This window comes from Desarmillaria tabescens, assembly GCF_030435595.1.
Source record: "Desarmillaria tabescens strain CCBAS 213 chromosome Unknown EV420scaffold_12, whole genome shotgun sequence".
NCBI lineage: Eukaryota > Fungi > Basidiomycota > Agaricomycetes > Agaricales > Physalacriaceae > Desarmillaria > Desarmillaria tabescens.
This window is the reverse complement of record NW_026848311.1, coordinates 559111-585802: the sequence shown is the minus strand read 5'-3', so window position 1 is coordinate 585802 and position 26692 is coordinate 559111. Positions and strand designations below refer to the sequence as shown.

General features: G+C 45.6%; 8 protein-coding genes and 1 non-coding gene across 9 annotated transcripts; 3 read left to right on the top strand and 6 right to left on the bottom strand.

Moving 5' to 3' along the window:
- Positions 1–59: 59 nt before the first annotated feature.
- On the top strand, positions 60–747 carry EV420DRAFT_1746802 (uncharacterized protein; the record flags this gene model as incomplete). Its single annotated transcript, XM_060480176.1, has 3 exons — positions 60–276; positions 373–474; positions 527–747. The coding sequence occupies 3 exons, from the start codon at positions 60–62 to the stop codon at positions 562–564; spliced, it is 357 nt and encodes a 118-aa protein (XP_060332599.1). The 3' UTR covers positions 565–747.
- Positions 735–3180, bottom strand: EV420DRAFT_1641107 (alcohol oxidase; the record flags this gene model as incomplete). The annotated part of the gene is made up of 16 exons (XM_060477193.1): positions 735–794; positions 849–970; positions 1027–1059; positions 1109–1127; positions 1182–1203; positions 1266–1392; positions 1450–1516; positions 1564–1587; positions 1640–1925; positions 1987–2035; positions 2090–2144; positions 2194–2273; positions 2326–2485; positions 2541–2678; positions 2727–2813; positions 2866–3180. 16 exons carry the CDS (start codon positions 3178–3180, stop codon positions 735–737), a joined length of 1644 nt encoding a protein of 547 aa, XP_060332598.1.
- A 5435-nt stretch (positions 3181–8615) lies between these two features.
- Positions 8616–9095, bottom strand: EV420DRAFT_1641104 (uncharacterized protein; the record flags this gene model as incomplete). Its single annotated transcript, XM_060477192.1, has 5 exons — positions 8616–8628; positions 8679–8775; positions 8824–8906; positions 8960–8993; positions 9047–9095. The coding sequence occupies 5 exons, from the start codon at positions 9093–9095 to the stop codon at positions 8616–8618; spliced, it is 276 nt and encodes a 91-aa protein (XP_060332597.1).
- Positions 9096–10943: 1848 nt separating this feature from the next.
- On the top strand, positions 10944–12811 carry EV420DRAFT_1641103 (uncharacterized protein; the record flags this gene model as incomplete). Its single annotated transcript, XM_060477191.1, has 17 exons — positions 10944–10974; positions 11034–11259; positions 11313–11322; positions 11370–11387; positions 11444–11552; positions 11607–11641; positions 11699–11723; positions 11777–11788; positions 11843–11858; positions 11917–11962; positions 12018–12118; positions 12171–12258; positions 12310–12338; positions 12391–12419; positions 12474–12498; positions 12555–12684; positions 12740–12811. 17 exons carry the CDS (start codon positions 10944–10946, stop codon positions 12809–12811), a joined length of 1002 nt encoding a protein of 333 aa, XP_060332596.1.
- A 268-nt stretch (positions 12812–13079) lies between these two features.
- EV420DRAFT_1478325 (cytochrome P450) lies at positions 13080–15373 on the bottom strand (the record flags this gene model as incomplete). The annotated part of the gene is made up of 12 exons (XM_060469487.1): positions 13080–13137; positions 13281–13429; positions 13540–13564; positions 13692–13778; positions 13829–13995; positions 14048–14193; positions 14391–14626; positions 14667–14739; positions 14792–14888; positions 14938–15035; positions 15087–15222; positions 15284–15373. The coding sequence occupies 12 exons, from the start codon at positions 15371–15373 to the stop codon at positions 13080–13082; spliced, it is 1362 nt and encodes a 453-aa protein (XP_060332595.1).
- Positions 15374–17087: 1714 nt separating this feature from the next.
- EV420DRAFT_1267643 (uncharacterized protein) lies at positions 17088–18307 on the top strand (the record flags this gene model as incomplete). The annotated part of the gene is made up of 3 exons (XM_060467399.1): positions 17088–17354; positions 17401–18123; positions 18185–18307. 3 exons carry the CDS (start codon positions 17088–17090, stop codon positions 18305–18307), a joined length of 1113 nt encoding a protein of 370 aa, XP_060332594.1.
- A 277-nt stretch (positions 18308–18584) lies between these two features.
- Positions 18585–18686, bottom strand: EV420DRAFT_t119. The gene has a single exon. It is a non-coding gene; the product is annotated as a tRNA-Pro (tRNA).
- Positions 18687–18730: 44 nt separating this feature from the next.
- Positions 18731–22405, bottom strand: EV420DRAFT_1671037 (uncharacterized protein; the record flags this gene model as incomplete). Its single annotated transcript, XM_060479060.1, has 25 exons — positions 22201–22405; positions 22132–22150; positions 22000–22073; positions 21848–21946; positions 21776–21785; positions 21708–21725; positions 21627–21670; positions 21465–21499; positions 21325–21336; positions 21254–21269; positions 21151–21196; positions 20993–21093; positions 20852–20949; positions 20770–20798; positions 20691–20730; positions 20614–20638; positions 20445–20562; positions 20307–20363; positions 19919–20200; positions 19679–19738; positions 19407–19438; positions 19264–19359; positions 19089–19216; positions 18845–18993; positions 18731–18793 (listed from the first exon to the last, which is right to left on the bottom strand). Exons 1-25 carry the CDS (start codon positions 22260–22262, stop codon positions 18731–18733), a joined length of 1713 nt encoding a protein of 570 aa, XP_060332593.1. The 5' UTR covers positions 22263–22405.
- An 839-nt stretch (positions 22406–23244) lies between these two features.
- EV420DRAFT_216033 (alcohol oxidase) lies at positions 23245–26517 on the bottom strand. Its single transcript, XM_060481251.1, has 19 exons — positions 26269–26517; positions 26042–26216; positions 25952–25985; positions 25817–25899; positions 25665–25761; positions 25368–25614; positions 25233–25319; positions 25048–25182; positions 24753–24995; positions 24642–24696; positions 24538–24586; positions 24215–24488; positions 24132–24155; positions 24010–24076; positions 23829–23955; positions 23756–23777; positions 23682–23700; positions 23474–23628; positions 23245–23419 (listed from the first exon to the last, which is right to left on the bottom strand). Exons 2-19 carry the CDS (start codon positions 26211–26213, stop codon positions 23387–23389), a joined length of 1923 nt encoding a protein of 640 aa, XP_060332592.1. The 5' UTR covers positions 26214–26216; positions 26269–26517; the 3' UTR covers positions 23245–23386.
- Positions 26518–26692: the final 175 nt, after the last annotated feature.

Here is a 26692-nt window from a genome sequence, read left to right as displayed (position 1 = left end):
AAGCCGTCGACATCGATGACGCAGGCTTTTCCGAGTGGTCCCCTTCCTTCGTTGGTGACATGACAAACCTTCATACGTTATCAATCGAAGAATGCAAAACACCATTGGACTGGCTGGTTGACGACATCCTGGTAGTGTCATATCTTACCAGTTTTCAGAGTATCTACTATGAAGACAACTTCCCTTTCTTCCAGAAGGTGTTCACTCGCCTCATCGCCCTTTCTGCTGATCCTCTCAAGGAACTGACCATTCAATCGCCATCTTATGAAGTGAACCGTTAACAACATTGTAGCCGACCAATCATTCGACTGGAAGCAGCTGTCAGAGCTCACTTCAGAGCTGTGTCCCGAGCTGAAATGATTTATTATACAGGTCTCTATGGAAATGGAGTTTGGGGCGGGGCGAAAAAGGCTATCGGGGACCTCCTTAAAGAGAGGCTAGAACGTTTCGGGAAGAAATTGAAGATCGAATGGGGTGAGCTCTTCCATATCTGCGCTCGTGTCTATTTCTAACGGCCTTGTTAAAGTGAACAAGAATCCTGGCTGGGGTGATGGTGTCGGCTGAGATTCAGAATGTACCACTTTTTGATCAGAATATTAAAGGGCAGCCATTTAATATTTATTCATCGGTGAACAAGTGACTAGTACTGCATTGTTTAAGGTCGAAACATGATTTGTGAATGTTCACATCAACTACTTAAACTAATCTGCAATGTACTTAGTTTATAAATGGCATCAGTCTGCTAGCATTGCGCTGCTTCGCCTAGTCCCAGTTGCCTTGATCATGTCTGCTAACTAGACTGTCTGTTAAAATCACATTCTGTATAGATGGGAAATCATGCACTATACCTTTTCTGCAATTGCATAGATGGTAGCTTGCAGATGTGCACCCAAACCAAGAGGGATTATGCTTGCATCGCATACCCTAAGATTAGTTGTTCCATATACCTTGAGATCACCATCCACCACTCCTACATTGGAGGATTGAGATGGGTGTCAGATGACAAGAGATGATGCCAAAACATACCACCGAGCTCTTGTGGTCCCATAGATGCAGTCCCTAGTCATCATCAGTATCAGATTTCAAGAACAAGAGGAAGGATGTACACCCATTGGATGCTGAGCACTCTGCATAGGAACTAAATTAGCAGGGAAACCCATCTGGAAGTGTCATACACGTACACCAACACATGATTTGAGATATCTACATATGTCAAGTGGTAAATAGGTCTCCTTACAAAGACAGGGAATGCCTCATTTGCTCACCCAATCAATTCAACATCAGTTTGCAGGGCTGGTGGAGGAATCATGGTGGATTCAATAATATCTGCCAGTGGTTTCATACTCGCAACTTGTTGCACAAGCTTCAGGCCTTCGAGTAACAGCTTCACATCTGCGCAGGTCCTTCTTTAGCATGAGTATATCAATCTCAGATGAACTCAAGGCATACCAAATTCATTGTCGAATACCTTCGGGTCAATGACAGGTGGCAGAAGAGGATCTTTTGATTTAATATGCTGTGATCACTGTAAACATCAATCAAACTCTGCAGTGTTGCACTCACCACAGATCCTCGGCTGATGTGGTGCTATAAATATATCAATACTAAAGTCTGGCCAATCCTGTATTGCAGTACTCACCAATCCAGCACCAAGAACAGTGATATAGCTTTTTCCAGGCTCTGGATTGACAAAACCATTGCTGAAAAGAATGAGCTCCATTTGTGGAACTACACCCTTTGCAAGCCATTCACGCTGTACGGCATATTGCTTGGCTTGAAGAGCAGTGGTTTCAGACCTACTAGAGAGGACCTGATCGAATGCTTCAACAAGGGACTTGGCCTTTTCATCATCGAGAAAGTGAGAGAAAGGAAGAAAGGATAGTGCGGTATTGAATGATGCGAGCATACCACCATGCGTTTTTGCACTGTCAGTTGATCATCAGACTCAGACGGCAACCCTGAATGTGTGATAAGGTTGAAACATACTAAATCTCGGCTTGCTCAGCAGTAAAAACGGGATTGTTCCTCAATTCGTCTAGAAAGCAACTTCAATCACAAGGTAATAGAATTTATGTTCCAAAGCACATACCAAAAGTGAGGATTCCAGGCTTGAGCTCGTATTGAGCGCTCCCGACAAAGTGATCCTACGACTCGAGATTGAGATGGATTACAGCAGATGATCTGAAAACGGACCTGCAGATTTTTGCCCACTTCTGGCAATTCAATGATCGTCGATATACCTAACTTCTCTAGCAGACCGCGATTACCAATCCCTGATAGAAATTAGCGTCAGTATCCTCTGCGATGCATCAATTTATTACACACCGGATAGCTCCAAGAGTTGAGGTGACTGATAGACACCCGCTGTGAGAATTACTTCCTTTCTCACACGTGCAGTGAATGTTTGCGAGTCAACCTGGAACTCGACTCCAGTTGCCTCTATTCCAGCTGATTTCCTAGTAGGGTTGAAGAGAATTTTCGTCGCCTGATATCGCACCATGATCAGAGCAGGGACTACAGATAGGCAGAAATATGCTTACTTGTGCTTTCGTCAACACATGGAAGTTGCTACGCAATTCAGAGCGACGGAAGTAAGTGGTTGCTGCGTATGAGCGGGTTCCAGTAAGAGAGTCGATGTTCATGTGCGAATTTATCATGCCAGTGAGTTCACCATTTTCCTAGAACACTTTTCAAGACAAGAATATGAAATTAGGTGAATCACGTACCGGAGTTGGGTTTGTCTTGATTCCCATTTCGTTGAGCGTCTTGACATAGATAGGAACAGTATCGGGGTCAACCTGATTATAAGACAGCTAATAAATGTTGTCATTAGCGAGAATGTGGCCAAACGTTCCGCTGGCTCACTTGAACAGGTCCGTCGAGGCCTAAATATTCGGGATTGTTTCCAGCCGAAGTATCTGTGGTAGAAATTCCCGGAAAGGTGTTCACTTGGTCTGCTTTAATAGCCGTGGACTTGCAGAAGTAGGGCAACAAGCCTTCCCAGTTCCACCCCTTGTTCGAAGCAAAGGCATCCCATGCATCGTATTCGAACTTTGAAGCACAGTTCCAAGACAGGAAGGCAATGGAGCTACATCCGCCAAGCACCTTGCCTCTATGTTGGAAGTACAGAGGAGAGTATGTGAGAGAGAGAATTAAATTAGCCTCTCGAGGGAGAGGCATCGTACTTAAATACAAGTTGTACTACTTCTAGAATTTACTACGGATTACTATATGTGCCTACTATTGCGGTTAAATGTTCATGCCGCTTAGTCATGCCGAAGCTTCAAGTGCATTCTAGCACTAACTCGGGATTGCTATCCCAACACTCCCCCTCAATTCCGAGTACCTAGAATACCTGCAGATAAATATTCATGTAATGGTCTTGGTAGTCCTTTAGTGAATATATCTGCTAAGTTCTCCTCTGAGGCGCAGTGCTGAACTTTGACTTCATTTGAAGCCATGCGCTCGCGAACAAAATGATGACGGATATCAATGTGTTTTGATCGCGCGTGGAATATTGGGTTCTCAGCGAATTTGATCGCTGATTGATTGTTGACCATAATAGTAGTTGCACCATCAGGTGGCAACCCTAATTCGGTTAGAAGCGCTCGCAACCATATTACTTCTCTAGTTGTGTGCGCGAGGGCCATATACTCTGCTTCCATAGTGGATAGGGCTACGGTGGGCTGTTTTTTTTGAACTCCAAGTAACAGCTCCCCCTGCATAGGTACAGACATAACCAGATGTTGATCTTCTATCTGTTCTGTCTTCTCCCCAGTCTGAATCTGAATAGGGTATCAGTTCATCTGTAGTCCCTCCATATGTAATTCCTAAGTCTAGAGTCCCCTTCAAGTAACGGAAAACTCGTTTGAGGGCTGTGACATGCTCAGCAGCCGGATTCTGCACATATTTGCTTAATTCCGTGACAGCATGTGCAATATCGGGCCGGGATCCATTTGCCGCATACATCAGAGATCCGACACCAGTGTGGTAATACTGTCTGGTGGCTGTGTCAGTGCCTCGGGGGTCACCTTCGGGGATTTTCTCTAGCCATACATTCGGGTCCATAGGCATTTTGACCGGTTTACAGTCTTTCATGCCCATTCTCTCGAGTACCTTGAGAATATATGCCTTCTGGGATAAGGTAATAGTGCCCTTCTCCCAATTTCTGTCTATCTTCATGCCCAATATATGTTGAATCTCCCCCATGTCTGTAACATTTAACTTCTTCTTAAGTTCTTCTTTCATGTTAGACATGGTTTCATCATCCTGGGCAAGCAATGTCATGTCATCTACAGTTATTTACCGGTCATTGCAACACCATGGTTCAATGAAACACTTAGCCTCTTGCTCTCCCTCCCTTCATCCTTCATCATCAACTTGTATTACATTGCTGATGTGTATTGTATCTTCATGTTCTGCAGTGATTCTTCATATGCGACATGAATAATATTCCGAGAAATTGAGGCTTTTGTTCTAAAAATACCTATTTTCTCACGAACTCAAAATCTGACCTGGAAATGTGTGTCCTCCATCTGAATGTAATCACCCACAAAGGCCTCAATAATGTTAATGGCCATCTGAAGAACCTGTATGACAGGTTTAAGACCAGGCAGCCATTATCTGAGGAGTCTAGGGCATAAATAAAAGTGCAGTTCTGCCAAGCCATCACCTTTTGATGGACAGTCTGACAGTCCAATGCGCTCATTATTACCCCGTTGCCTCCGAATTTTATTTCTCCTCTTGCTCAATTTTTTGACTATGCCTGGATGTGCTAACTCAAACTCGAAAAAGTGCCAGATTGCTTGCAAATGCCATGACCAGCTAATGGAAAAGGCAGTCATTGCAAATGATTGCATACAAGAATGAGCTTGCCAAACTACCCGGTGCTCTTCAGAAAGGTGCAAGAAAAATCTGCAAAGATTTTGAGGCTGTATATCAGAGAGAGACTTGAAAGGAGATCTCGCTTTTCTATAACACTCGAGCGATTCCGAGTAGCTGACTAATGAGGTTTGGGTACATGGGCCGGACTGTTTCAATGACTCAAAATAGCCCAGAATACCCACGCCACGATAATGCTATGAAAACGGACTTGTATCCGCACCTTTGAGCATCTTTTTTTTACTGTATCTTATTGTTGCATAGTATTACACATTCTTGCATTCAAACCTAGTCAAAATTCACAACCAATTGGAATCTACAGTAAATATCCAGTTTTGCTGTTTCATTGACCAGTAAATAACTGTACATGCACAGCTATAATTATGGGGCCTGATTTCGCTTGTCTGATGTATACACATTGATCACTGATCAATCTCGTGTATCCAAGTCCCAAAAATGTAGCATTTAATTTTTCGTTCCAAACTCGGCCAGATTGCTTGAGTCCATACAATGTCAATTTGAGGTGTGCCGCTTTGCCGCTTCCATCAGAATATTCTGGCGGTTGAGCCATGTAAATGGATTCATTGAGCTTTCCATTTAAGTAAGCTCCGACGACATCCATTCCATGTATAATCAGGTTTCTTTGTGCGGCAATGGCCATAAGTAGGCGGAATGTGTCCAACCTGACAACTGGTGCATATGTCTCGAAGAAATCAATGCCGGGGACCTGCGAAAATCCTTTCGCAACGAGTCTGGCCTTGTATCTGGTGATTTTCCCATCACCATCCCTTTTTAATCTATAAGTCCACTTGCAATTTACAAGTGATCTGTCCTGGGGTAATTCCTCTAACTGCCATGTACCCAGAGAAGTCAATAGATTATATTCTTCATCCATTGCTTTCTTCCAATGATGCCAATCTGGCCTTGTTTTAGCTTCTTCAAGGCTTAATGGCTCATCACTGAGGTTATCTGCAGTCTCCCCCAGACATGCATAGTCTGCTGCTATATTTGCAGTTTCCAAAGGTTCCTGTGTCATTTCACGCTGCAATTCCGGCAGTTTCGTGCCTCTTGCAGCTGGATTATGGAGCAACCGGTAACTTGGTTGATTGATTGATGAGATCCGGACCGATTTGGTACGTGGCTCGATCACCTTCCCACGCCAAATGGGAAGCTTTGATTTGGTTGCCGGGGCATCAAGGGGCATTTCCCCTTTTGATTCGGCAATTTCGGCAGCCGCGGAATCATCGGAAATGTCATCATTTCCACCTGGAGTCTGCTCGACATTGTTCCCTGACTCCCCCTCGAGCAACGAAGGGTGGGATACAATATAGTCATTGTCTGTAGGCTCTTTAGTGTTGTCATCAAGGAATATAACATTTCTTGAGGTCTGAATCTGTCTGGTCTGAGAATTATAATATCTCCAGGCCCTAGATTCATCTGTAAGACCTGTAAAAATGAATTCCCTTGATTTCGGGTCGAGTTTTGACCTTTTGTTATCTTGCTGCAACACCCAGCACTTTGCTCCGAACTCCTGGAGTGTTGAAATGTCCGGTTTCATGCCCCAAAACACTTCTTCGGGGGTTAGATCATTTTTGATGGCCTTAGTCGGTGATCGGTTCTTCAGGTACGTGGCATATGCCACGGCCTCGGGCCATAGGAATTTCGGCAAGTGATGTTCTTCTAGCATGGCACGCGCATGCTCCACGAGGGTCCGATTGACTCTCTCCGCAATTCCGTTTTGGGGTGGAGAATATGTGGCAGTCAGTTCCAACTGAATGCCATTGCCATGGAGGTATTCCTTCACCACCTCATTAATGTATTCCTTCCCATTATCAATCCTCATAAACTTCAGGTCCTCCCCTTTGTGGACTTTGATGTATTTCTGGTACTGCTGGATTTTCTTTTGGATCTCTGTACCTTCTTTTGACTTGAGAAAATACAATATTGTCCTCTGGGATTTGCCATCTGTGAAGCTTATGTAATATCTTTCTCCATGGATACCGTGAGTTCGGGCTGGCCCCCATAGGTCCGAAAATGTCATTTCACCTATTCTTGTGTATTCCCTTTGAGCTTCTTGCGGAAATGGCTCAACATGGTGCTTGGCCTTTATGCAGGCTTTGCAATCCTTCTGGGGCTCAGCTGACTCATCCACATCCATACCCTTGACCATCTTCTTTCTGAATAATCTCTTTACCGATCCTATATTTAAGTGGCCCATCACTCGGTGCCACTTCTGCCACGATCGGGCCGGTTTAATTGCGTGGGCTTGAGTTATTTCTGGCGCAATGATGTCAAGGCTATACAGCTTCGAAATCTTATCTCCATGACCAATTGTCTTGTCATGCGGTGAGATAATATCCATCCGAGATCCTTTGAATTTGAGTTCAAACCCAGCATCCGTGATGTGCCCTAGCGAAATAAGATTGAATGGTGCCTCGGGACAGTGAATACAATCCTTCAGTGTAACTGAAGTAGTCTTGTCCCCTTCAACCATTTTAATCTTTACTGTTCCTCTTCCCAAGCCTTTTGACTTTCCTACACCAATAACTTCATGTCCTGGGGTCTCAACATAGTCAGAAAAATGCAATCTGTTCTTGACTATATGTTTAGTTGTTCCTGAGTCCCCCAGCCATGATGACCCTGCAAGCGTAACAAGTGCAGTGTCTGTAGTGCAAAACGCGTAATCTTCTTCATCTGAATCCAATTTGGCAACATGTGCCTGGGTCTGGCCCTTCCCTTTCCCCTTCCACAACTTTCCGGAATTCTTCTTTCCATTTGGGCAATTTGCCCTGATGTGACCGGCTTCTCCACATCCGTAACATGTGATTTTTGAGTTAGACTTCTTGCCATGTGCTGCAAGTGTTGTGGTCGGATCAGAAGTCTTTTCTCGTAATCGGATGTCTTCCTGGAGAATTCGGGAGATCAATTTATAGGAATCTTTCAAATCAGCAGTGTCCACTGATGAAATGAATGAATTCCATGATTCCGGGAGTGATGTAAGCAGTGTAATAGAGAAGTCCTCCTCCTCAACTTTCTGCTTGAGGGATGCCAGCTCCTCTTGATAGGACCTCATAGTCCTAATATGTTCCTCTATGTTTCCCCCTTCTTCACACTGAGCTCTAAAGAATCTCCTTCTAACAAGGACAATTCCCATGGGTCCCCTGGACTCATACATGTCTTTTAGAGCATTCCATGCTTCTTCCGAAGTCTTTGAACCAGCAATATACACCAGCGGGCCATCCGAAACCCGCAACCTTATTGTCGAAAGAGCCTTCCTATCACTCTTCTTCCAATCTGCCACCAGTGCCGCTTCTGCCGGGGCCGGAGTGCTTCCGTCTGCATAATCAATTAGACCTAAATCGGTTAGGATGTCGATCATCTTGATCTTCCACGTCGGGTAATTTTCCGGGCCCTTAAGGGGGTCAATTCTGTAAACGGACTGGCTTTCCATGTGGTTCTGTATGTGTACGTAATGTACAAAAGTGCGAAGTAGGTAATGAGGTAAGTAGTTCAGTTAGGGCCGGGGCCCATAACCTGTTGGAAGTACAGAGGAGAGTATGTGAGAGAGAGAATTAAATTAGCCTCTCGAGGGAGAGGCATCGTACTTAAATACAAGTTGTACTACTTCTAGAATTTACTACGGATTACTATATGTGCCTACTATTGCGGTTAAATGTTCATGCCGCTTAGTCATGCCGAAGCTTCAAGTGCATTCTAGCACTAACTCGGGATTGCTATCCCAACACTCTATCGCGATAGAATGAGAAGGAAAGGGCTGAAAACCATGATACACATACCTCGCAGAAGGAAAAGAACGGCCATTCGCTCCTACTTGTGGTGTGGTCATGAAGCCCCAATCATACGTCGGATTCCCCATTGTCTGTCCGGTGTTTGCTGGAATGAAAATTACACTCATGCACTCGTATTCGGCACAGGACTTACCGGGTATGTTGATAAGTGGGTCATCGAGACGAGCATCTCCTGCCTCAATTACGCCAACTTCAATGTTTTCGTCTTCAGCGAGCCTTTAAATTAGTCAGTATCTGACGAATACCAGGCAGCTGAAGAAACGGAGTACCTTGACGCCACTGTAAGACCAGCAGTTCCGCCACCTTCCATTCAGCATCAGCAACACTTGGGGCCTATTGCATGTCAATACACATACCGACAATAATATAGTCAAATGTTTTTGAGGCGAAGACGTGAGGATCCATGTATCAAATGCTGTAAAGAAGAGCGCTAGGGAGTAAGAGGGATGACTGACTTGGTTATTATACCGATTCACACCTCCTGTAAGCGCTTGATGAGTATCGTACCATGAGCCCATTACGTATGATCGGAGGCCATGGTCCATCCATGGGAGAAAGTCAGCAACGAAGGGGCGACACCCGGTCTTGATGCGGGAAAACGCGGGTGGGATCTGATACGGGACTCATAGAAACATTTGTAACAGAACATACTTTACCTCTGACTGATCCCGGAAAAATCTATCAGTAACTCGAGGGAAGAGCGATTCTTTCGGTATTTGTTCTGCAAAGGCAAGCGAGACACCGTGATGCACCACAAGTCACCAGATGACGGGACCTGCGATAGAACATGGGTTAGTTGTATGCAGACACCATATCTGGACACATTCTAACGTTTCAAGAGTGATTTAGGCGCGCACAGGGAGTTCAAGACGATGAGGGTAATGTTTTTGTTTCAATTACATCAAGTCGATGCCAGTCTGGGAAGTTCGGGACTCAGTGGAATGTTAGTATCATATTTCCATCACCTCGAACGATACATCCTTGTATTTCCTGCCAGGTGTTGGTGCTTCTTCACTGAGAGTCCATAAGGTCAGGGCCCGAAGCAATGCTTCAGCGTTTATTCAAAGGTGTAAACATCCACAAGCTTCGAATACATTTCCGCGTTTTACAGAAAAACAAGATCCGTGAGATATTCTTTGGCTTAGCAGTGGGAGACGGAATATCACCAAAACCAACACCAGGAAAAGAGTTCAACCACAGCAGTGTCAGAGAGTTCATGTTCCTGACAGAGTGTTACTATAAAAGTTAGAATCTATGGGAACCTGCTATATCATCCAATAGATTGTGCGATGCTTTGCTCGAGTTTGAGTTGAGTAAAAACGGCGGATGAGCGATGGGAAGGAATCAATCGTGATTAGTCGGCAAAACCCGATCAGAGTTTCTCGGGAAAACCGGGCCCCAGAAGCCGACTTGACCGTGAACACCGCGCACATTGGGACCCACTGGCGCTTATCTCTTTATCAGAATAACGGAACAGAACTCTGAGCACCACGAGCGCCGTATTAACTGCGTTCTCGCCTCCCTAAAAGATTATCCAATGATCCGGCTCCGCGGAACTTATTTTTCCCTGGCGCGTACTACTCGCTCTGCTTATCCAGCGTCGGCTCTTTTCGCCCAATGTCAAACTCGTACATTTGCTATCGTGGCCCTTTCTCTTTCTTCTGATGAAACTGGGTGATATCTGATACGTTCCATAAACTTCTATCTTTTAGAAGATGATTTGTGGTCCATAGCCTCGTTCATATGCAACAGTATTGTATCCAAGCGTGGTACGTCTGGCGCATTTTGTAATATAACCCCCTTATATTGAAATTTGAACACTATAGACTGGAATAACTCACATGCGGTCAAGCACCTATGTGAACTATGCTGGGAACTCAATCGATAGGCGATAATCGATTACCGCTGCTTCATTGTATTTGGTTGACAGCGCTTAGTCAACGATGGGTTCTATGCGATCAAATTATGTTCATCACGAACACCAGATTGTTCGCTGCCTTGGTAGGCTATAGCAACCTTGCGAAGGTCCGACTTGAAGGCAGGAAACATGCCACGATACCTCCGAATCTCTCCTGTACAAATAGAAGGCCAAGATTTGACTTCTCAAACCGGAATCCGACTTACATCTCAAAGCGCTATAAGTTACTAGACATGGCAGAAACTTTCGGAACTACTTTCGGCTGCATGCTGGTTTCGGTCATGCTGGACTTGATGTAAGACCCAGTTCTCCCGGCTTTGCTTCAAAGACTAATCATGGTTCTCGAGCCTATTTGGGATGAATTTGGTGTGCATTCTCATGGCAGAGTCTATCCGCAAAAGTGCTCATTGCTCTCAATATTCTAGATGCTCGTGTTACAGTATTTTCGGAAAAGCAGCCAAGATGTCTTCTTCGTCAAAGCTGTTGTGCTCGTGCTTACGTTGAGGAAGGATCACTATTCTCTGTTTTCGAGCCACTGAAATCTGCCTATAGCTTCTTCACTGCTGTGCATGTTGCGGGACTCTGCCATTGGACATACCAAGTTTTCATTACGGATTTCAACCAGCCAGAACTCCTCAACAAGTTTCCTGAGTATGCTTACCTTACAGAAATACCGCCTAGTTATGCCACTAATACCTTTCCAGATCTGTAGCTGTACGTTCCCCGCAATGCGCAATTAGCTTGCTTGACAATTGAAATAGATCGAGATCATGGCCATCGTCGGTTCTTTCCTTTGACCACATTCGGTTTAGGTCTAAAGTATCTGCCATTATAGTATGTGGTAGCATTCATTGCGCAAGGGTATAGTTTTCATGGCTATCGCTCTCCGTATCACTCTGAGGCATTTTCACGTTGCAGGTTTTATATTAGGCAAATCTGGAAGAGTATGTTCTCTTACATATTTTTTTTCCCGCACACTGTCACCAACATTTTCTCAGTCAGCTACCGCAACATCTGGATTACAACTCCTATTGTAAGTTTATCACGATGACAATGTACCCCGTTCTAATTTGCGATTCCGGCGTCAAAGGTGGGCTTGGCCCTCTTAAACATTGGTACCATCTAAACTACATGTTCTCTTCGATCTAACTAACTGTTTCTCAAATAGGCGCTGGAATCGGTAAGCAACTCTCTTTTCCTTCGGGGTAGATTTTTGAGTTGTTATACTATACAGCTCAAACCATCACAACGTGCGTATTTCCAAGCATTCATTTCAGCGGTGGTAACTGATGTCATGTTATTTATCAGTGCACAACGAGGTACCGTCAGTGGGATTGGGAGTGAGATTAACAAGGTACACCTACGTTTGTATCTTCTGCTGTGGGACATGAGATCTGAATATTTCAAAGATTATAACCGCTGTGGAAACCGGTGCAGCTGCTGCATGCGACATTTCAATCACCGCTACGTTGTGTGTTCTACTAAGGATTAATCGTACGGGCATCAAATCGTAAGGTTGTCATTGTTGGGTGTCAATAGCACTGAGTCGCAATGAACCTTAGGACCGACTCTGCCTTGGATTCCTTAATCATCCTAGCTATCAACCGTGGCACCGTGACTAGCCTTTCCGCAGTCGTGGAGCTTATACTGGTATGCTATTCGACTCTCAAAATCTGCATTTCCCATTCACAGAATAAGCAGTACCTAGCGCGACCTGAATCAATGCTATTGTGAGTTTGTGTAGTTTTCCTTTCATGCGTTTGTTACTAACAGCTTCTCGAGTGCGCTAGTTTTCTTTCCGAGTACTCAGTGTAAGTGTACATTGATGATTCCTTCGATTGTGAGAGAATGATGTATATTGGCAGTCTATGTCCTGTCCGTCGTCGGGAGGTAATACATGCCATGTATTATTTTCTCTTGTCGAAACTAACATCTGTCACCTGCAGTTTGAACTATCGCGAACACGTCCGAGCAGCGAGAGACCAAAAAAGACAGTGGAGCATCAGCAATATAGTCATAAATGACTCGTTTAACGAAGGGACATCTGCTCAGTCTCATTCGGACGGCATTCATATGGTGAGATCCCCGCATTTTGTTTTAAATGAGGATAAAATACTGATTTTGGCTCTAGGCAAAATCAGTGGCGACAGGCTGGAGGGAGCCTGATTCTGAGCTAGGCCTGGATACTTACGGGGCATGTTAGGATACCGTCATCTTCTGCAAGCCCAGTTAGGAGTTAACAGTTTCAGGTTCTCAGTATCGCCCTTGTATCGTTGGGTGCTTCGTGATATATTTTATGACTGGGAACGAAGACGAGAGAATACAGCGTTGTTTTTCGAGCCTAATTTGATCTTCACTTGGAGCCGTGACCAGGAACAACATGAAGACTTGGGCGTTGTAATTTTAAGTACACGAACTATGACGGCGCGTATTGATAATTTCTTCTCAACGAGGTATTCAGCCCGGAAGAACTAGAAAGCTTCGCTCTCAGCGTGAACAGACTCTCGGCCCCACATATCACCCGGCTCTCTATCGATGCAATATTCTGACAGATTACCGATTACAACAGACGGTTACTTCAGTTGTATGGGGAATGCAACCTCGTCAACGCACAGCACAAGAAGCGAAGACGGTTAGGCTACTACGCTGGCCTCTCCATCACCCTTACACACAACGGGACCTGCGCTCCTTCGCCGGTCTTCCCACACACAAGCGGGAGGATCATCTGAGAACCAGGGTACTCTCTCATCACAGATCCGTCTTCGGGCGGGCTGAATTCAACCGGAGAAGCTCCACAATGACCACTTGGATCTCCATCACTCTGTGATCATTCAATACCGGGAATGCAACACGACAAGGAGAAAACTTACGCAAATCGCCAATTGTGGTACGAAATCAGAAAATATGTCGCATAGCTAACAATTCACTTACCCAAGGCAAGAGCGAGCACCAGTGCCTATAGGACACAGTCAAGGAGGATCGCAACTTCAAAAATCGGGAGGCCTACTAAACGTCATACTTGAGCAGTGTTCTTAGCAGGAATATCGATTATCAAGTATTGCTTCACTTATAGGTTCGCATACACTCCAAGCGGTCCTTGCTTCTTCTCATCGTCAAGGAAACGTTCAGGATTCCATTGACCAGCGTCCTTTCCCCAGATGTTCGGCATACTATTACCGGGACATGAGAAACACATTGTTGAACGCAATAAGAAGCGTACCGATTGTAAATATACAGAGATGCGATAACAGTCTGACCCTTCGAAACGGGGACTTCATTTAAGATCCTTCCGTCTTGTGTAATAATGGGTTCCGCAAGGGGAAGAACCTCATCCCTGCTCGGCATCCTTACGAGCGAGTGAATGGTAGGATATAGACGGAGGACTTCCTAGATAGGTCAAAGATGAGATGGCAGCGCCTCACCACTGGGCCGCGCGTACTTTTATAGCAGCATTCAAGAATGGCATATAATCGTAGTCAGCCAATGAAAGGATTTCCCCTTGGCAAGCTTCGATTTCCTCTCGAATTCTGGCTTGATGCTCTGGGTGCACACCCAGTTCATAGAGAAACCATGCCAACGTTGATGCTGTCGTTTCGTGGCCGGCAAAAATGAATGTATTAGAGAAGGTTTAATCAAAGTCAAAATATCACGAGATAAAATGCTCACGCTAGCTGAGACAGTATCTCATTATCAGTCATCTTTCCCTTTTCATCATCAGAGGTGCGATTTTGCTGCAGAAGGGATGGCATGAATAGAATGAAGCAAAAATGTACGCGACGTACCCAAAAGGCTGACAATATCTTTCTCTGACAGATCAGTTTGCCCAGCGACGACGGGGAGTCGTTCTTGGAATATTCGCTTCGCAGCTGCTTTGGCCGTACGGCCGAAGAGCGTAAATCGTGTGCTCTCCCTGCTGGTCATTCGGTCTTTCATGATTTTCAGAACACGATCAGGTAAATATCGCCATAGACTTCGGATGTACAATTCTTTCGTAGAAGGATTGATCTGGGCGTCACCGCTGGAGAATAGTCAGGATCGTAAGAATAAGTTAAACGTACAGGAGATTCGTCACAGCGGCTCCTAGTTCGCTGTGCTCACCGTCAAGCATACCGAAGTGGTATCTAAACGAGGCTGTATCATGGGATGCTGAGTACTTTCGATGTATAACGACGGAGTGTAACACCTGTGCCGACAATGTCCAGAGCAACTTTACGCGTCCATTCCAAGACATTGATTGCACCTGTGTGATCGTCCGAAATGTCCTTGAGGCGTTCCACGAGCTGTATGTACGTAAGTATCTTGGCAATGTTCCTTAAATAAAGTGCCTACCCTAGCGCCACAGGATTGTAACATAGGCAGGGACTGGTGTAGCTGTGCAGACGAGAAGGCGAGACTAAGCACTTTTCGTTGGTGCTGATGCTTTTCCCCTGTCAAGAGGTTAAATTATATGTGACTATTTAAGAGCAAGTACTGAGAACCTTGCACTGAGAGTATTCCTTGTCCAAGCAGAAGATCCAACACAAAGACCGTGTCTCTAGGCTTGATGAAACGATAGTCGGAGGAGTGGAACATGTGATGAAGAGCTTTGGGGTCCGAAACCATCAGGATATCTGTCTACGTGTGACGGTTAGTAGGACATCACGCCGACAAATTAGAACAGAGACTATATCCTCACAGCGAAACACCCATTTGTCCGGTAAACAGCCCCGTACTTGTGGAACCAGTCCATTTCCAAGTCTCCGTGGTTATCCTGGTGCCGGCGCATCTATTCATGACCTTGCGAAGGTGAATACACCAACGCGGAAGAAGACCCATTTCGTTACCTAATAGAAAAGATGGGCTCGATGGTCCTCGGATTCGTATCGACTTGCGTGTCCATCGTAAAAGAAAATTCACGACAATAGACAGGCAGATAATTGAAACAATAGGAGATGCGGCGATGATAGTCATGAGGAGAGGTAAGTCCTGTTTTCGATGGGTTCCATCTTGTTGATATGATAGCGGCGTGGGAGCTGCCGGGAACATGCATCAGTCCGAGTCCGGGTTTCGACCAAAACTAATCCGTTGTCTATCACCAAATCATATTCCGTCTTATATATTTCACATTCAGCAAGGGAATTTACAAAGAACGCGGTCACCTGCTCGACGAACCAATTTCTTCTTATGACGGCAGGCCCAATACGAGCGGAAGGCTCGATATTATGCTTCGCTCAGACACAGCAGTCTTCCTGGTATAGGGTCGATATCGGTTACAAAGTATTCAGTCAACCGTGAGAACGAAGCACCGTTTGTACGGTATAGAGGTCCTATAGCGGTCCCGTCCTCTGACATATTTCATGGTGACGAGTTGTTTGGCCATGGATAAGAGGGTGCTATCGACGTGCAGGGAGAAAATTAGCGCGATAGCTTCAGTTCCATTGTCAAATTCGACAGAGGAGAGTTTTTGTAGGCTCCTGAGAAACACGTTACTACATACGTGCCACGAGAACAACTGACGAACACACCTATATGAAGTTATGTAGGTCACCAACGAGCTCTTTGAAACCGTAAATCTCCACCGTCGCGATTTCCAGAAAGTTTGAGGCCATAATTTCGCGTCGTGTTGCCTGCATAACTGGTACTGGGTTGTGGTGATACGGCGATACCTGGGATGCTTCGACAATGGCCCGGGGTCGTTCCCAATGTAACCTTGCAGATTATCGTTCATAGAGCATATTCGAGCTAAAAAAAAACTGATTATATGCGGTCAAAAAGGTGAAAGACAAGTGAAGCAAAAGCTTACCTCTTCCTGCAGCTGTATCCCAGATTTCAGTGACACTAGGTGTGGCTACTTGTTACTATGCAAGCGATGCACCGAAATGTGCAAGTTTAATCTCCTGGTTCAAGGAGGATTATGGTAGTGGTGGAGGTTGGGAAAATAGACGTGTCGGAATTAGCCGAAACCGACTTCGCGTACTCCACCAGTCCTCCGGTCACTTAAATCGGCTATCGAAGTCAGTCCGGACAGCTTGTGTAGCCGTTCGAAAGCCTCGCTGAATAACGTGCATGCTCTATCGAACAGGCGCCGGAGTGGATATGATATTTTGGGAAACAACAAGTATGACTTGCAAGTGACTGCGATCAGTAGATCAGTAGGCTGGTCTAACTCTAGCTGACGCGCGCGACTAACACTGCTTTATCAGACCAATTTTTTAGGGACAGCCCCATGATAATTACTACAACGGCGCAGCCAGCATATGGCTCTAGTCTGTAGAACAGTAAACCGACTATTCTCCAAGCGTGACTGACTCCCGCTCAATCGCACTTCTTCAGATATTTGGCCAAAGGTTATGACAACATCGGAACGAAACGTCCGAGCTGCCTTACTAAACGATGGTCCGAGTGACGGCATGGCGATTTTTACTCGATAAGAAATAGAAGCTCCCACACGCGCGACAATAGTATAAAAGCCATCATGTCCAGTAGTCGATTTATCGACAATGTCCGTTTCCAAACTCTTCCAGCCTATCCAAGTCGGCAACCTCACACTGAACCACCGTATGGTGCTTGCCCCGCTGACGCGAAACAAAGCGTCGGAGAAAGGACATGTTCCATACGTTTCCGTCGTGAAGGAGTACTACTCGCAGAGAGGTAGTGATCCTGGCACGCTCCTCATCACGGAAGGAACCTTCATCGCCCATAAAGCTGGAGTTTTCAAATATGCGCCCGGCCTGTGGACACAAGAACAGCTAGACGCGTGGAAGGAGGTGCGTACAGTGTCTCTTTCTGAAAGCCCATCTCATCACCGAACAGGTAACCGACGCCGTCCATGCCAAGGGCAGTTTCATCTTTTGCCAGCTCTGGGCCTTAGGACGTGCGGCAGACTGCTCCGCTCTCCAAGAGGAAGACCCTTCTCTTGATCTCGTTGGTCCCTCCCCAATCAAAATTATCAACTCTTCCGATACCCCGCGCGCGCTCACTATCGATGAAATCCACGAGTATCACCAACTTTACGCACGTGCAGCCTCTGATGCTGTGAACAAGGCTGGTTTTGATGGTGTCGAAATCCACGGTGCGAATGGATACCTCGTCGACCAGTTTCTACAGGACGTGTCCAACCAGCGTACGGATGAATACGGAGGGAGCATTGAGAACCGTGCTCGATTTGGGTTAGAAGTTATCGACGCAGTTGTCAAAGCTGTTGGTGCGCAGCGTACAGCCATTAGAATGAGCCCGTGGTCGACATTCATGGACATGGGCATGAAGGACCCCGTCCCCACTTTCTCGTATTATGTCTCCCAGATCAAGGAGAGACACTCGGACCTGGCGTATATCCATCTTGTAGAACCGAGGGTTACGGGCATCACGACCAGGAGCCTCGATGAGATAGATGCACGCGAGTCAAATGACTTTATACGCGACATATGGGCGCCGAGACCACTCATCTCAGCAGGGGCATATACTAGAGAAAGTGCGATGGAGACTGCTGATACCAAAGGAGATATAATTGCGTTTGGGCGATATTTCATTTCGAATGTGAGTGTTCTTTGGTCAGGATTCGACATGGTCAATAGGGCTGATAATATCCTTTACGCAGCCGGACATCACTGTAAAACTGAAGAAGAACTGGCCCCTGACGCCGTATAACCGTTCGACGTTCTACTTGACCGGAGAAGTAGCCACAGGATATATAGACTATCCCTTTTCTTCTGCTGAATAGACAGAAGAACGCGCTGGCGTGCAATTAGTACAAATATTCCAGTTGGTGGACCAAGATGGCTCTTGAGGGGTCCCGTACAGCAGATGCACTTTCAGAGAGAATTAAGAAACTTTCAGAACTTAGACATAAAAACGGAATCGTGTAGTGCATACCAAATTTGGGTAGCCATTCCTGCCAAGAATCCCAAGACTATGAATCAGATTTTTGCTTGAAACGATTTCCCGAGGAGTCAGGACCGAGGACAGAGGCGTATCAATTAGAGATAACGGATAAAAAAGGGCCTCACTGGGAGTTGAACCCAGGACCTCCTCGATCAATTACCCACCCACTAGGTGTAGATAGACCCAAACGAGGAATCATACTACTAGACCATAAGGCCAACAACTTTGAATAACTCGTCAACTGTCCTCGTGGAATTAGTTTTCAAGCCCAGCATAAGCTTCGTTGATACGGAGGATAAAGATGTAGTGCCATCGTGCCACTGCGCTACATCAGTAATGTCAGAAAATATCCTCCCCGCGGGACCTCCAAGCGCACCTTTATAGGACCACGACAATGGCGCCACGCAACTGTTAACTTGGATCTCTTTCCCTTCTCAGAGACACTGCTTGGACCAGTTGGCTGCTCCAGGAGAACACGAGTAATCCCGATTGTGGAGGTATCGAATCGAGCCGAGAATAAAGATACTGTTGAACCGATTGAGATCCCGTGTTCAGGGAAGATTACAAGTGAGCTGCGGAAGACGTGAGAAGGCAAAAGAGGGTGCTAACTGTAGACATACTTGCTCGAACAAAATGTGTTCTTTGCATAAGGAGCGACCGAAAATATGAAGCCCGAGTTTGGACATTGTAGTTCCGCCTGCGGTGAAAGTGACAGGATATGATTAGCTTCGCTGTATCTAGCTGGCGCCTATATATGATAAGTACAAGTTTTCGATGCTCATGGAAAAGAAACACTTTGTATACCGCCGGCTACCTCGAAAACTCGGTCCTTCGAGGTTGTATGCACATATATGCGTCTTCACCCTCCAAGACCTTGTTGCAGCTGGTTTCCTTTGATCAACATCAGAACGTAGTCATGCAGAAGGCTCCATACGCACTTTTGGTCACCGGATATCTTGACGAAGATAACCTAAACGATTGCCGTCATGATGCATTTCCATCTGCTCTCAGAAAAAGATCTCACCTTGAATGTAGTGATGGGGAAGCCAGTTCACATGCTATGATATAAAATGTCCCAATATACTCTCAAAAGTGCCAAAGCACAGCACATAGCCTTAGTTGCCGGTGGCCACTAGAGAAAAAGGTCGCTTAGCTTGATTGAAATGGCATAGCCGCACAGGAGCAGAGGATCTTTCTGTGCAAAACGCACGGTGCACAGGCCAAAGCTAGTGAAAAACTCCCGATAGTATTCCGCGCTGATATGGTCGTGCTGGCAGTCATGATGGTAGAGACGAAGATGTCTTACATCAGCGTATCCTATTTCACCTATTTCGCGGTCACCTGCTCGTTTGTATTATGTAAAAGGGACCGCGCAATTCCAACCATCATGTATGCTCTGTCCGTTCTTACAAAAACCAGCATATTAAACACCTCATTTCGTATTACTAACTTTGTGGAATTTAGCCATGTATGGCGCAGAAATCTCTCCAGTTGTCATCTGCCATGAACCCGCCCGGTCGATACCCCTGGAAGAATACAAAAATCGTATCTCCGATTTTTTCGCCAACTCCAGTGGAGAGGCGAGGAAGTCGAATTTGGTTGTCGAGAGGCGGATGACGGCTTTCATGAGTCTGAATCCATCAGGCTTTAAACGTACATGCTCAGCCGTTCGGATATTGAAAATTTGCGACGAAGCAGAACAATATTTGAAGACCATGTTGGCTACGGAAACCTGAGAATCGAAATCGAGGGTATACATAGAATTGAGTGAATAAGCAAAGACTCGAAATGCAAGATTGTTAATAATTCAAGAAAAAATTGTGCATCTAACCAGCTACGTATTCGTCTGCTTCTATTTCAGTTTCGGGATCTTTCCAAGTGACAATAGATTTAGACTACGAATGCTAATCAGTTCTTTCTCTTCATGCCTGAAAATGGGGTGTTACCACGTGAACGCCATCCCGAGAAGAATGTACAGAAGGCCCTGCATTTTCTAGCGGTAAACTGTACGAATCGTTCGTGGTTGTAGTAAAACTATTCCATTCCTTTTTTCGATGCCTTGAGCCTGCCCGTATGTGTTCGCGGTAGTTTAAACTGCAGAAGAAAGGTCAGTGGATATGCAGAGGATGAGAGAAGTCCCGCAACCTTCCGACAACCGAGAGCAGATAGACTATGAAGATGGATGATTGAAACAGTCGAGTAGAGCATTGAAGTATACTCACGCTCGGTGCTTGGATTGAAAACAAGCATGCTTGGGATGTTCTTAGTAGAAACGGGCAATTGGGGAATGCTCGAACTCACAAGAACATTGATTTCGGCCGTGACAAGTACTACACATTTCGTGAGGGATGATTGAACCCAAGTTCAAAGAATATGATCGTACCAAGACCAGGTTCACGACTGCCGCGAGACTCGTTAAAGCTCCTCGATTGATAGTTAGGATGATCAAGGAGTCCAAGGTGGAATCCGTCCTCGAATCCACTTGAACTTATGGCTTTGGACTTCCCGAGTGTCAATAACTTACGATTTAATGCCCGTACGACTGATTCTCAGCAGGACGCACAAGGTGATGGTGACCAAAACGTCACACAGAGCAGCTGCGCTAATCTCTATAGCGGTGATGATCTTCATTTGGATATTAGGTTATCATTGCAGTAAAACATCAGACAAGTAGGGATGTACCTTGTTAATCTCGTCATCAATTCCGCTGGCAGTCCCTCGCTGTGCCCTAATGGTACAGAGTTAGCCATTGCTGCAGATTAGGAGTCAATAACAGGATACATACGTCGTGACAGTTTGGGCTACATAACCCCATCGCTCAGTAACATATACTGAGGAGAAAGACAAAGCGCTTACCAATTCCGGTACCTATTCGATGAATAATTAGCTACATTGAAAGAAGGGCAGGGAAGGAAGCACCAATGTTGATGAGAGCCAGGATCGCCTTTGAAAGGGCATATTCAGTTCTACTTCAATGCAAGTCATCATATACATACAATTGGAGATGTAATCCAAATATTGTGATGGCCGACTGTGGGTACCGTCAGTACATTGTGCTACGAAATGGGTGTCGATGGACTTGCTCTTCCATATTTGTGATGCGTAGAAACTATAGCTTATTAGACTTGTAATGGAAAGGAGGAATCGCATAAACGTACAATTGAGCAATGAAGGATACGATGTACTGCAATTGTCGACGTGTCTAGATCCGAAATCTCTGAAGAAATTAAGGAACATACGAAGGACATTATCTCAATCTATTACATATTGTCAGAAAGGGTTCCATGCAACGTTGCGAGATACATACAGATACAGATCTGAATAAATATTGGCGATGTTGGCAGAGGCATACACCAACGAAAGAAGGAAAAACACATACAGAGGAAGCTCATTAAGGAGCTCTGGATGGGAAAAGTTGGTAATGAATGTTTCGTATATCCATGCGCACATTCCAGCTATATGCGCGGTGGCGAAGATTCTAAAGGCGAGAGTCAGCCGTTCTGATGGAGAGATCACGACAAATGATCTGACCCAAGCCCGAGTACAGCGGCTTTGACTAAGAAAGCGTCCTTGCTATTCTTCTTAAAATACTGCAGGACCAGGAGCTGGGGTTTTTCGAACGAATGAGCGGCTTTCGATAAGGGTGATCCTTGAGATACATACCAATCCCATTCCATACAGACTTTGGCACGAAGTGAGCGACGGAAAAAGTGTGAAATGAGGAGTACCTACATCACGTCTATCATGAACGATATTAACAAACATCCGAAGGTGGTCCCGAAGGTTTCCGCCATGACAGCTGAGTGCTTGTGTGCAAACAAATTAAGGCGAGTCAGATCCCAGACGAAGAATTTGGTAATTCATCCTAGTTGTGCAAACTTAAGGTTATGACTCAAGACGTAGCATCACCTGCCGGAGTACCATGCAGTGCTGAAACTTATTGAATTAACAAACAATCAGAATGGGATCATGAACACGGGCCCAGAGTACACTGGCAGATATCAATCAAGTCGTTTTGAGGAGCAGAGCAACGGACGATAATGACGTGCCTAACAAGTATGAAACACCTGTTGCCTGCAGTTCCGAAGAAAAAGACCTTTTTCCTGAGTTGCTGAACCTCACCCAGGGGGTGGTCATCGTAGATGAATATACTACGAAACACAAATTGAAAGACTCGACAACGACTAGAGCCTCATGCAGTGAAGCTACTGGTAACTGGCGACAGCACTTCAACCGGAGATGCGAGATCAGGGACTATAAAGATATGCCATACATTAAGTTATCAAGGGACGGAATCTAGAGGCGAGGAAAGGGACTAGAGATGGAGTTAGACCCGCTGTACTTCGCTGCTTCTGAATGGGAGTGTCTAGAAGCAGTTTCATTGGCCGACCGGCGATAATAGTCACAAGTATTCGCATGCAGGCCGCGGCATGGTTTGGTTGAGACGAGCCGACTCGTGGCACTGAGGTGTAGGCTCATGTTGTTATCCTCTTTTGGATTTCATGTGGTACGTGATTTCGCTAATGTATTATGAGAGGGTCTATGACTGTAATAAGGCCAGGATGTATCCGACATATTCAGAAGGCTGAAAACCTCGTTTGCCCCGTGATAACCTGAGGGAGTCGTTCTTGGCATATCTGCTTTGTGCAGCTGAGACGCGTAAATCGCGTGCTCTCCCTGCTGGTCATTCGCAAGCAGTCCGTTTCCCACGCTTCTAAGGCGAGAACAGACGTTTTCGGGTTTAATTCAGGTCCATTATCTAGAAAATGGATTCAACATTTCCCTACTATCCCTAGGGCCATCCTCAATACCATATTCGGAGCTTTGAACAGTTTGAAGGTACGCTTATCACACTTTTTGGGAAACAAACAGTTTCGTTACATTAGGAGGTAACGTTCAAGTAGTTGGACTCTCGAATTCAATTATATACCTCCTTGATGATATCCGCCACCTGGAAGACACTGTTAAGCCCTCACCAAAACGTGCAGCATGTTGAATGACACACCTTCTCTCCCATCGCATAGATGGTCGCCTGCAAGTGTGTTCCGATCGCAATCGGAATGGCACTGGCATCGCATACTCTCAAATTCGACGTTCCGTACACTTTGAGGGCTCCATCAACTACGCCTCCGAGAGATCTTGGTGCCATGGCTGCGGTACCTGACCCAGTTCAAATTAGCCCACATCAGAGAAAAAGAAAAAAACGAACTAACCCATGGGATGCTGGGAAGTCTAGAATAGAGGTTGTTGTTTACAATGAAAAACCCAACACGGGGCAATCACTTACACCTAAGCTATTACGGATATATCTGTAAAATGTTAAAGTGAGGCAACACTAAATGGATGAACTTTGTTCTTACTGGATTAGTTCCTCATCAGTCTGCAATACCGTGGGCGGCGAAACAATGTTCGCTATGTTATCTGCTAGCGGCGGAATGCTACCGATTTTTAGGGCGAATTTCAGGCCACGAAGCATGACATCGACATCTAAAAGTCACAACTACGTCAATGCAAGCGATGAGAAGGATACACAAAAATGACCGAAATTATTGTCCAGATAACTTGGATCTATAACAGGCGCAGATAAAGGTGAAGATGTGTTGCTGTGCTGTTCGCCTCGATTATAAGAAATGTCGGCGTAAATTGGAAAATATAGAACGTACAACCGAGCCACGCGAAATGTGATGCTATCGATCAGGGGGAAAGATCAATGTCGTAGCGTGATAATGAAAACACGGTCACGCACCAACCCAGCGGCAAGCACTGTAATGCAGTTCCTGCCCTCAACGTGCTCGATGAAGGCACTGTGAAAAAGTAGGATCTCCAACTGAGGAACTCGTCCAGCAGCGAGCCACACCCGTTGGAAATCATATTGCTTTTGTTGTAGCGCAGTGCGATCCGGCAAGGAATAACGCGCTGTATCAAATGTCGTCAAGATATCCCCTGTTTCCTCCTCAGAAAACGGGACGAAAGTGAGTGCTGCATTTGTCGCAGCCAGGAGACCGGTGCCTGTTTGGTTGCTAAAGAGGATCGTCGATCATGAACACGCAAAGAAATGTCATGACGCACTATAGCTCATTCTGTTCCGAGGCAAGTGTGGCATTGTTCAATAGCGCATCTGTTGTACCTAGTAAGCTAGAACGTCTCGACCCGCAACCTGGACAAGACCAGACCAAATGTGAAGATGCCTTCATTCATTTCATACTGAACCCCCAAGGCCGGATGATCCTATAATGGCGAGATCTGTAAATCAATAATGTCGTCCCCAGCGAAGAAAAGCTGACTTGAAGATTTTCTCCCACGTTCGGTAGGTCGATAAGAGGCGATATTCCGAGATTTTCTAGCAGAGTTGCGTTGCCTATTCCTGACAGCTCCAATAAATGAGGAGTCTGGAAGGCGCCAGCCGATAATATGATCTCCCGACGCACAGTGGCAACGAACATTTGTGAGGTGGAGTTTGACCAGAATTCGACTCCCGTTGCGCGTTGTAAACCAGACCTGTCTGCTTGAAAGAGAACTTTCGTTGCCTACCGATCTTGTTCAGTAATAACGGAATACAACTCGCCAGTTCCAGCACACCTCAGCATTTGTGAGAACGTGGAAATTGCTTTGACATACTGAACGAAGGTAATAGGATGCTGCATAGGACCGCTTGCCCTCCGCCCTGTCGACAGATGCACGATCATCCATTAGACCAGTATCGTTTCCGTTATCCTGGATACAGAGATATAGTTGAAAAGAACAAGACAGAGACATCAACTCACGGGATCTCCATTCATGGGAATGCCAATGGAGTTCATGGTCTCCGCATAAAGAGGTTCTACGTCTGAAAAGATGACGTTATGAGACGCCTTGGAAAGGAAGTAAGCACATTGACAAATTATGAAAGACCGAAATACTTGAATTGGTCCATTAAAGCCTTCGTCGTGGTAGTTGGGCTGTTTTCCGAGTCCACTAGGAATTCCAAGGAAGGTATTTGTCTGGTTGGGATAGATTGATGTCGATTTTATAAAGTACGAAAATAACCCGTCCCAGCTCCAGTCGTTTTGTCCTGAGGAGAAGAATGTCCAAGCGTCATACTCAATTTTCGATGCTCGAGTCCAAGCAAGAAAATTTATGGCACTTGAACCGCCTAATAGCTTGCCTCTGTGAGAGCCATCATGTTCAATCCACTAGGATGCAAAACAAATACTAACTGCGTCGGGGAGATGACGCGACCTCCAACACTCTCCTGCGGCACAGTTGAGAAACGCCAGTCGTAATCTGCGTTACCTCCAGCTGCACCAATGTTGGCTAACAAAGTCGTGAACTCATGAAGACATTTGTATAGAAGATGAAAATGAGATACCTGGTACATCGACCAACGGATCATTCTCGTGGTATGCCCCAGCCTCGATGACGCCAACTTGAACATCCTGATCCTCTGCTAAGCTAGCAAAGCCCCTCAATCATGTGAACGCGATATATCAGGAAGATGCAATACCGGGACGCTAGAGTAAGGCCTGCGGTACCAGCGCCTTGTTTAAAAAAATCAGCGAGGAGACCTACCGAAGTACTATTCGAGAAAACTAACCCACGATGAGGTAATCAAACGTAAGTGCACCAAACTCTTGCGGCTCGATGACTGTGTTCTTTGTTTGGCACGATTTTCCCTCAACGAATGTCCATAGAAATAAGCATAGAAGAGGCAACAGCCGTGCAGCCAAAAGCGACAGTCGGAGCATACGAAGCGCAAATAGATTCATGATCTAGTAGAAAAGATGAAGGAGCGCAAGGAAAGGGATCAGAACAAAGTGTCACCTGCCGTAACTTATTTATATCGGTTCCCTTCTCTGCGCACCGTGCTCAATTTTCCGTATCTGCATTCCATCGCATGTATGTCAAATCGTACCTGAGCGCTTGAGCAGCGGTCCAAAATATACTGAATAGGTACCTTGAATTGCCATCCCGGGACATCGCAAGTTCCAGTGTTACCCGATTCCCGAGCTTTGTGAAGCCATTCTTGTAAGCTTGTACCATCCTCATCGAGAGCCCGAAGTCGACGGCTGGACATATATTATTGGTAGCGCTCAAGACGTGAGCCGGGTTCATCGGTGAAGTTTGATACCCAGACTTTAGAGCGGGAGATGCATGGGCGAGGCTGTCAAAGTTCATCTTTCTTCCTTTTGAATTAGTGCAAATCAGAGATACGGCAACTGAACTGAACTGAGTGGACGACTTGCAG

Coding starts and splice junctions, on each gene's coding strand:
- EV420DRAFT_216033 (XM_060481251.1), bottom strand. CDS start 26,213: ATGAATCTATTTGCGCTTCGTATGCTCCGACTGTCGCTTTTGGCTGCA. Junction 25,320..25,367: donor GCTTTAATGGACCAATTCAA/GTATTTCGGTCT, acceptor TTCCTTTCCAAG/GCGTCTCATAACGTCATCTT. Junction 24,587..24,641: donor TGAAGGCATCTTCACATTTG/GTCTGGTCTTGT, acceptor TAGGTACAACAG/ATGCGCTATTGAACAATGCC.